This window comes from Nuphar pumila, chromosome 6, assembly GCF_984573655.1.
Source record: "Nuphar pumila chromosome 6, dmNupPumi1.hap1.1, whole genome shotgun sequence".
NCBI lineage: Eukaryota > Viridiplantae > Streptophyta > Magnoliopsida > Nymphaeales > Nymphaeaceae > Nuphar > Nuphar pumila.
The window spans coordinates 85,072,324-85,082,231 of record NC_143254.1 but is presented as its reverse complement, the minus strand read 5'-3'; the positions used below and the strand labels follow the sequence as shown (position 1 = coordinate 85,082,231).

General features: G+C 37.7%; 1 protein-coding gene across 2 annotated transcripts; it reads right to left on the bottom strand.

The window, feature by feature from the left end:
* Window positions 1-1,115: 1,115 nt before the first annotated feature.
* On the bottom strand, window positions 1,116-9,635 carry LOC149835011 (GCN5-related N-acetyltransferase 7, chloroplastic-like). 2 transcript variants are annotated; one of them, XR_016432580.1, is made up of 6 exons: window positions 9,272-9,635; window positions 8,263-8,418; window positions 5,895-5,990; window positions 2,692-2,812; window positions 1,974-2,246; window positions 1,116-1,356 (listed from the first exon to the last, which is right to left on the bottom strand). XR_016432580.1 is itself a non-coding variant. In XM_090010364.1 (5 exons), the coding sequence occupies exons 1-5, from the start codon at window positions 9,605-9,607 to the stop codon at window positions 2,083-2,085; spliced, it is 873 nt and encodes a 290-aa protein (XP_089866490.1). In that variant the 5' UTR covers window positions 9,608-9,635; the 3' UTR covers window positions 1,815-2,082. The 2 variants fall into 2 exon arrangements, 1 of the variants encoding a protein (XP_089866490.1); XM_090010364.1 differs by lacking the exon at window positions 1,116-1,356 and having other exon boundaries at window positions 1,815-2,246.
* Between the last annotated feature and the right edge of the window lie 273 nt (window positions 9,636-9,908).

Here is a 9,908-nt window from a genome sequence, read left to right as displayed (position 1 = left end):
ATAAAAGTGCTACTGTATTCTGTTGCCCCAACCTGACGGGTCAAAATGACCTAAGAATTTTCAACCTCTATCTGTATATCACAATCAACTGCGGGCTAGAATTGTATGTCCATCACGGCTTCCTCTTCCGTCTGGTCTGGAAGTCTCATTGATAGTTTAGACCACTAAGGTGAAACAAAAGCCTCGAGCATCGTTTACAGTTATCTGCACATTTTTTAATGTTCACTGGCCCTTCAATGAAGTATCAAGGTCACTTTTGCTATGGGACAGAGACTTTCTGATCCACCATTGTCTCGTTAAATTTCAATGCATGTCGTTAACATATCTAAGTAATTACTCCGTAAACGTTTCAGTACTTTAAATGATCTTGATTTTTAAATGTCGAGCAAAATCACACAGGGCTGTTCACTGACTTTGATCCTAATCTAATGCTCTGTTCAGGTATCATACTTGACTTGCATTCTGGGACACAGAAGGAATGGGCCAAAGAAGAGGACCCCCCTTATTTGATAGTTATTGAAACAAATCGAGGGATGATCAAACTTGTAATGAATGACCGCTCCAGTTACAAGCTTTGGTCAATGACAATAAATCATCTGCTGATGCTTTTCACTAGCTACAGTGAAGATGAACTTAATTCCTGAAGTCCATATCAAAGTGTCAATCATCCCTATTTCAGCTAGCTCCTATATATTTTGTGAGGAAGTATCACCGAAGTGAGGAAAACCCTAGATTGCGCCCCACAACCACCCTGCCTTACATGGCCCACCTCTGAAAGCTACGGACACACTCGTGTGCCAGTGGGGTTTGATCTGGTGTATTCACCTCAGCACCTTTACAGCCACCCCGCTGGCCACGCAGGCAACCGCCGCAGTGGTTCACCAACAAGTTTCTCTAGGTTAATGTTTGATTATTGGACTGTCTCCTTTCAGTTTCCATGCTTCTTACAGGTCCTCTATGTTCTCCAATGGAAGATCACCGATTTGAAAGAATGCATATGATGCTTTTTGGAGTGTAACAACACACGGCATACCACCATGAGAGAATAATATGCAGTATAGGGAAAGCAATTTTATTTCTTGATTACGTCAAACCCTTTAAGTGAAGGATAGCCAAGGAAAAGAAAAAAGTAAGGACATTTTGGGTACAATAATGTAATCATAACTGATCATTGTCAATAGGGTCCAGCATCTATTATAGCCTGAAACACATCCAACGGTCAGTACATCAAAGGATTAATCTGTGCAGCCTAAACAGAGCACCAGCAATGGTACACTTATGCTGCATAGTAAAATATATGGTCTAACCAAGTAACTTACACGTATCTATGTGAATAGAGACTTCCTGTAAGTTTTCCTGAAAATGTAAGATATAACTGTCATCAAGTCACTCATGCCATCAGTGGGTCATATTGCTAAATATCAATTTCTCCATTAGATTTTTATCTGTGTTTCTATACCATCTACGTGTTTTCTTTCAAGTGATCTCATTCAAGAAGCTTTCAGCTTATAATCCATTTTCAGACATTACTCTTTGAAAGTTTTGATTGTCAACAAGCAACATGACGTTGTTTTTTGCTTCCTTAAGAACTACCAATTTCAGGCAAGGTAAACATGCTATGAGATCACAACATAAGATAACCGTGAACCAAAAGTTGTCAAGACCAGCAATTAGAAGACTCCCAAGAGCCTGACCTTCTATCGGATAAGAAAAAGGAACCTTTTTAATATATAAAGTATCATTCTTTAAAGGATTTTAAATTCGATCAAATATAATATGCAATCAATGAGGAATAGCAGATTTTATAATAATTATACAACTAATTGGTGATTTTAAATTGTAAAATTACAATGAGGATTATTAGTTCAAAGACTTTTTAATCAACATTTACAAAGAAAAGAGACAATGCCCTACACAGAAATAGCTACAAAAATATGATAAAGTTACGATGCACACTGGCTTGAAAACCATACCATTAGGATAACTGGATGCACTACGCTAATCTCTGAGGTATTAAGATCTGACTTCTGTTTCATGTTCAGATTAGATGGCCACATGTGATTTGCCTCAATCTATTGAGAATCAGAGTTTGGAGAGGTCAGTCCATAGAAGAATTCGCCGAGGGCGTCCTAGAAATCTTGCTTGCCATGCTGGTTCATCACTCTCATAAACAAAACCGCTCTTAGTATACAATTTCTTTGCTACTTCATTATCCACAGCAACATGGGCATAAAGATCAGTGATACCTGAATAAATCAAAAAGTTCAGATCCAGAATCTGACAGTAATAAATAACAGAAAGATATAGTAATACTTGATAAATTATCATTTTAAAATGATGATTGTGTTGTGCTAGTACTGAAGGTCAAGCATTATGAACCATGTTCATCTTTTTCAGGACATCATCATACAGGTCGCATCCAATCTAGACAAGGTTGGCTATGCAAGTACTATATTTCTACATTGGATGTGAATTATAGGAACTAGTGCACAAATCACAGAAGTTATTGGTACATATGAACGTGTGTGCATGTGTACATATGCATCCATAACATGGTTGCACTAGTAAAATTAAACAGAAGTGTTTAACATAGAGTGTGGCGTTAACAAGAACAGGACAAAATAACCACAATACGATGATGATGATGGTGATTCAACCAAACTCTTTGGGAAAGGTATTGCAGAGATTTACCCCATCCTTTGACAATTTTCTTGGACTTGTCAATTAGGGCATAACCAATACCCTTTCTGTGCAGCTCTTTGGCTACACACACATTGCTCAGATAAGCTCTAGCAAAATCAGCACCAATACCCTGCCAAAAAGGAATTTCATTATCTGATCAGAGAAGAAACAGACCAGCGTGAAAATAATGGTTAATTATCAAATCATCCTTGTGGCAGAATCATTATAAAAAAAACCTAGCTTAGAGAAAAAGATTTTAAGTATCTCTAACCAACAATAAACCAGAGTTACGAGAAGCTTCTTAGATAGGTGGGAAGCCCGCTTCCCAAAAACTTGCTTCGAAAACATGATACTATCTTCAACAAGATACTATGATCAAGACCTTAATATTCTTGATGATAAACACATGCATACATGCACAATAAGAACTCTTGTGCACAAAAGCACAACCCACTAGATCTCACAAATGCACAAAGGCATAAAAAAGAATATGAAAACACTTTATTAGTCACTTGGGCTTTAACCCAAAGCCATACAAATACACTAGAGGGAGGCCCTTTATATAGGGCAAGGGATGACCCTTGGAGGGGCTCCCACATAGTCATTGGAGCCCCTCCAACGGTCACAAATGTGACCGTTGGAGGGGGCCAACGACTAGTGGTGGGCCCCCCATGGTACACAAGTACATCAAAAAGAAAAAAAAGGATAAAAATAAAGAAAAGAAAAAAATATTTACAAAAGCATATTCAAGAAATGAATATGCGTAAATGTGTGAAAAGACTAAACTACCCCTATAACTAATAATAAATAAATATATTTTATATATATATAATAGGTAGAAACATATACATATATTATATATACGTATATGTATTACCTTATATATATAAAATATATATTGGATTACAAGATTCGATTACATAATTTAAGAGATACTCCTCACTTCTGAAACTTGATGAGAATCTCGATCCTCCCACGCTTCTCCTATACTTTCCACACGCTTAATCTATGTTACACGGACTCGGCTAGGGAGGCGCTGCACCCGAGTCGACACGCCCCGACACAGGTGCGGACACGGACTCGGCCTGGACTCGGTCAATGCCGAGTCGAACTCGGTCAACGCCGAGTCGGACTCCGTCAACGCCGAGTCGGACTCGGTCAACGCCGAGTCGGACTCGGTCAACGAGTCGAGGCCGAGTCCATCCACATTTTGGACTCAGTCAACTTTGACTGAGTCTAAAAATATTCATTTTTAGGACAAAAAACAAAAAAAAAACATTTTTTATATATCTTTTTTTTTTAAATATATAACCAGACTGTGCAATGCAGTTGCACAGTCACAGACTGTGCAACTGCAACTGCACAGTCACTGCATTGCATAGTCTGCATTGCACAGTCTGTGCAACTGTTAACGTATAAAGTTTAAACATTTGAATGTCAAAACTGAACAGATAACAAAGATGTGAATGCTATAGTAAAGGGGTCATTTCAAAAATTGGACCAATACAGATTATGGACCATTTCACAAGGTCATAGTTTCAAACTTTCAAGTTTTTTTTCCTTTAACCATGGCCTATAGATGTGTTTACATTAATTTTAATTGTTTACTAGAATTATTGTTATATATATATATAGCCGAGTCCCCGTGTCCAAAATTTTTGAAATTGCGCCGCACCCGTGTCGCACCCGCACCCGCACCCATGTGACATAGCGCTTGATCTATTCTTCTTATATGTTCTCTCACTTTACTTTTCTTGTATTTTGTATTACCTCTCATGCTTCTCACTCACTTCCATGTGCTTTCTCTAACTTGGCAGTCATCATTTTAGATTTTGTTAAAAATTTAATTCTTACACTAAAATATCATGAAATTTAAGCATAGTCACTTTTATTTTAGTTTTTATTTGTGTTCCATTTTTATTCCCATTCAATTCTTATATTATTTTTTTTATTCCTCGCTTCCCACTTCCTATACATTTTCAAATGCATCGCTTCTGCTTCTTAGTCTGGCAACCTTGCAATAAACCATTGTCTTCTCATCTTCCATACCCAAAGCAAGAAGAATCCAATAATAACATCTAAATTTCCTGAGAAGATGCAATGTTTAAAGAGTTTGAAGTTCATAGCCATGCTTCAAAATAAACACAAAGTAGAAGTCACTGCCTCAAATAAGAGTTATCGGTAAACAAGTGGCTACCAACTTTAAATATTTTGGCCACAAAAATTGCCCCAAAGAAGGGTTGTGGAGTTATAAATTAAAAAAAAAAAACAGACCGATATAAGAGAGGTCTTGCAGGCAGATTTTGATGCTGCTCACTATAAGTTGATGCAGGGGTTGTAAGGTAAAGATAGGAAATAACGAAAAGTAAAACCCTGAACTAGATTGATGTCTCAGGTACAAAAAAAGAGTATTTAAAAACTCATAAGACACAAAGTTAAATACCTGCCCTTATTTTGGAGACTGTCCGGCACCTTTCAGGCACTTCCGTTTAAAGTTTTTTATTTGCATGAAATATGTTTTCAAGCAAAGACACCCAGGAACCTGGACAGAATCTAGTACTTTTGAGCACATAGGCTATTACAACATTGAACTCCAAGGTTTTCCCTTGCAGATGTATGTAGCATTATTAAGCAATTTCTCTCAGTTTGCAGTACGCATTAACTACAGTGGTAAATCAGGCATCACATAAATTACATACAAAGACTTAATTATTCATGACAATGAACAAGCAAAAATAAATAGTAAAATGGGAATATAACCATTCTCAAAGCACATAGGCCCTGTTTGTCACAACACTGGGGAAGGACCCCCTTTCATGTGAAAGGGGGCACGCAGTTCATAAAAACCACTGCATGCCCCATTTTGCATGAAAGTACTACCCGACCCCCCAGGGAAGGCCTTTCATGCAAAATACCACAGGAAAATGTGGGTCCGGTGAACTGCCATGTAGGCAGTATGTGGGCCCCACACTTCTGCATGGATGTTTGTTTCAGGCAGCCAGGAAAGGAAGTCTTTTCATGCAAAAAGGGCTCCATTCCCCATGAATCACATGGGCCCTTAGCCAAATATTTAAGAATGATCAACAGATACTTCTAATCTCCTGGCACATAAGGAGATGCCTCGTATATGAGATGAGAAAATGTGAAAGCACTTAAAGGAAAGAAAGGACATGATTCTCAGAAGCAGTTGGCATAATATTAAAAGGGTATACCTCAGGCCTCCTTCCAGTTATTTCATCTGCTAGACTCATGGTTTGGTTAAGGTCTAATGTCCCAATAACAACTCGATCTTCTCCATCATTAGAGAACTATAGCAAATAACAAGTATAAACACATTCATCAACACTCCACAAAGTTATCACATTTCACTGAACAAAAGAAAAATGATATTTAATTTATCTTAGGACTCTCCAATATTTAGAAGGTAGCAACTAAAACATGGTTATGAATCTATTAACATTCTGTCAATTACTTATTTCTTTCATTTTAAAATATGAGGTTATCAGGAAACATTTCTTATGCTGAATTTCTGGAAAACAAAACTTAGACGAGTAGATAATGCAAATGGAAATGATGCTGTTCATGAAAATATTCAACAGACAAGAATCAGTCTATATTCAAGTGGTCAGATGATAGGTTCATACAGAAATTCATGCAGGTACACCACTATATTTGATTATTAGGGAAGGCTGAGTAAGAAAAATCAAATTACAATGAATAAACTACAGGATAATTTAAACCATAGTCACCTATATCATTCGAGGTAATTTCTTGGTGAGGGTTTTTCTTGGATAGATTTTCAAAAGTTTGTATTTCTCGAGAAAATCTTTGGAGTTTAAAAATTTGAAAAAATACAAATAATAATAAAAAAGATAAGAAAATAATAAATTTTACACTATTTTTCTACCAAAAATATAAAGAAACAAGTTATAAAAGGTTTTGAAAATATAAAAGAAACAAAAATAGGAAATGCAAACTTAAAATATAAAAAAAGAGTTTTTCCCTACAATATCGTGATATTATCACGATAATATAATGGTATATTTTTAATTCTGGAGATATTTTGAAAATATCACAAGATATTCCTGATACTATTGACAACCTTGAAATAGCCGATATTAAAGCAATATTTCAAAATATTGCTCATATACGTGGCACTGATTTAAACCAAGGCTACGCACATTCGTCAATGTGTGAAACATCCATAAAGGATGCCGAAGGCAGCAAGTCTACATAAGTCATCATGCATCAGTATAACAAACCACAAAAGTAGAAACACTTCAATTTAGTGTAGAGAATTTTTCAGATGTAATTAGCTACAAATTATGAACCCGTTTATAGATAGCATCCCTCAGTTTCAAGACACTCATTTTGAAAAAGCTAATGCAATCAATTTATTATTAAGTAGTAAAGGCATTTCAGTCATCTCACAAACCAACTTATAGTTTAATTGCTTTGTCTTCTCATTATCATAGTTTACCTTTATCCCAGAGTCACCAACGTCTTTTGACTGTTATTTTGCTCATGATCATCTTCTTTGCTCAGAGTATCTTTGCAATTATCTTTTCGTACATGCCTACTTTTGAGCTTGAACATGAACAACAATGAGATAATTTATGTCCGAGATGTAATGCATGCTTGAGTAGTGGTTCCTGTTCAAACCAAAGGTTGTCACTAGACTAACTTACTCAACAATCAACTTTCCCAGGTTAACTAACGAAACCTACACATGCAGTGAGCAGTTGCCAACTTATGATGGAATTAAAGATGCAGGTGAAGTGCTGTGTTGATTGGATAATTTTGTGCTGCATACTGGCTTAAAAGCATGCACTTTTCTCAGTCAAGATCTTTGTTAGCTTATTTTCAGCTTAGAAATGCAAGTGATGCAACTTTACGGACCATTTGATGTGTGGACTCAAGAGTCGCACTCTTGCAAGCGGCAAATCTTGCTTCTGGAATGCAAGGCAACCAGCAAGTTCTGAGCAGATGTGCGCTGCTGCTCAACCACTTGTTGTGCTGCAACAGACCGAGAAAAGCCCCTGCTGCAGTGAGGAATTGGAGTGTTTGATGGAGCACTGTTTTGTTATCACCAAACAGTTTGGGGGTGCACTTCATCTGCTCATGCACGTCTCAGTTTCCTCCCAATTCAACTCGTATACCATCCCTCCCAAATGGGATGCAAGGCACTCTTGCATCGCATTTTGGGAGAGATGCAAGAGTCCTGCGTTTCACACAGTACGTAGGGCCTGCCATTACAGTACACAATCATGCTGATGGAAACCCCGTATGAAAAGCCCCTTTAATGTTCACATTTTTCTTCATGGGCAAAGCCATTGCCGGTGTGATAAAAGTGCCTCAGAAAGAAAACAAACAAGAAGACATAATGAGAGTAGTAATTTTGACAATCATAGCAACTTTGAACATGAAAACAAGTTACCCATTCAACCCTGAAAATAGAAAAAGAAACATCTCTGATTTGAAATAAAGAATATAAAGCAGAAAATCAGCAGAAGAAACATTCTGTAAATGAGGCTGAACTGATGATATCCTCCTAACGCTTCACATAATCTAAATTTATACCTTGCATTTGGAAATCAAATCCTGAGATGCCCTTGAAAGTTCTGACAATGATAGATTTGCATTTTTGCATGCAACACGGTTAGATCCAGTCCTCTTCCCAGCTACACGTTCTTTCAGTGCTTCAAATTCCCGCTCCGACAAGTACGTCCTATGATCCTAACAGAACTTGACAAAGCATAAGCACCATCAGTATCATAAAAATATAAAAAGCATATATGAAGCAAATAAAATCAAATATAACTGGCTTGAACTCTATCTAGCATGAATAGTGGATTATCATCCACCACATAATGAGAATCTAGTGGCATCAAAGTACACTTTTTCCTCTCTTTTTTATAGTCACTAGGTGGGATAAAACCCAGATCTGATGGCATCAAAGTACACATTTTCTTCTTTTTTTATAGTCACTCAATGAGATAAACTCGGTTGTGATTCAGACCTGGAATCCCTTGGTTAAGACAGAAATTTGTCAATCCAGCTGGGATATTAGACCGTCCATTGGCAGATGTGGATTTTTGGGAGAATGAGTAGGTGGTATCTTATAGGTTGAGAGTGGTTTCGTTCTACCATTATGGTTCTATTCTTTTGAGAAACGATTTGATGTAAACAACAGGAATAAATTCCGGTAGATTACAGATCTACCACCAGAACTTCGCTAAACTAATGCTGATCAATGAATTAACTAAGAATGAAACAGTAACCTTCGTATTATGAGATTCAGCCCACTTAAGAAGCGAAAAAACATCACTGAAATTTTCTAACAGAACGAAAATCAGATCGTTGCTGAGATTCAGAAACCAAAGGAACCCCAAATTCGAATCGAACGTGAAAATGAAGGAACTCAATTTGATTAATATCAACGGAGATGGTGATAACAACCACAACAACCAAATCTAATCAAAGATATCAAAATCATGCGAGAAAATATCAACTGTTTTTTAAATCTCCACAGGAATCAACAAAAACATAGGTGCTCTGATCCATAAGATAGGAAGAGGAGATGGATCACCTCGACGGAAAAGACGGTGTGATCGAGAGCGTAGAAGGAGTCGACGCGGAGACGAGCGGCGGCCCACAATTCGTCGTCGGAGACGGCTTCGGAGATGGCCAAGGAATGGATGGCATGGTGCTCTCCTTCTTGTTGGAGTTGGGTGGTGGTGGTTCTGCAGGATGAGGAGGAAGCAGAGAGGAGGCGACAGAGACGATGGGTGTGATGGGAATGTGCTGCTGCAGCAGGGGATGAGTTGATGTGGGTGGAGAAGGGATGGCGGGAGAGTTTGAGTTGGGGAGATGGGATGGCAGGAGAGAAGATGAGAGGCTGCGGAGAGCAAGAGATAGATGCCATCCAGCAGCAAACGTCTCTCTCTCTCTGGTTTATATGTAGGTTCGATTTCTTGTGTGTGTTTTAAAAGAATTACGGGGATGGATAAAACATATGTGAATGTGATTGGATTTCGAGGGAATTGCAAGTTTTATAACTACCTGCAATTAGGGTGTCAATGTGTCGTGTTTGAACCGGACCCGACCCGTACCAAAACCTATATGGTCATGGTTTGGTGATAAAGAATGAGGTCCGATTGGATTTTGGATCAGACTTAAAGAGTCCAATTTTTATATGGAGCTATGTATAGTTTGTGAAATTTCAT

Excerpts from the sequence above, each read along its gene's own strand:
- LOC149835011 (XM_090010364.1), bottom strand. The coding sequence starts at position 9,607 with ATGGCATCTATCTCTTGCTCTCCGCAGCCTCTCATCTTCTCTCCTGCC. Across the intron at positions 5,991-8,262 it reads ATTTGATTTCCAAATGCAAG|TTCTCTAATGATGGAGAAGA; the intron begins GTATAAATTTAG and ends TATTTGCTATAG. Across the intron at positions 2,247-2,691 it reads GAAAATTGTCAAAGGATGGG|GTATCACTGATCTTTATGCC; the intron begins GTAAATCTCTGC and ends TGATTTATTCAG.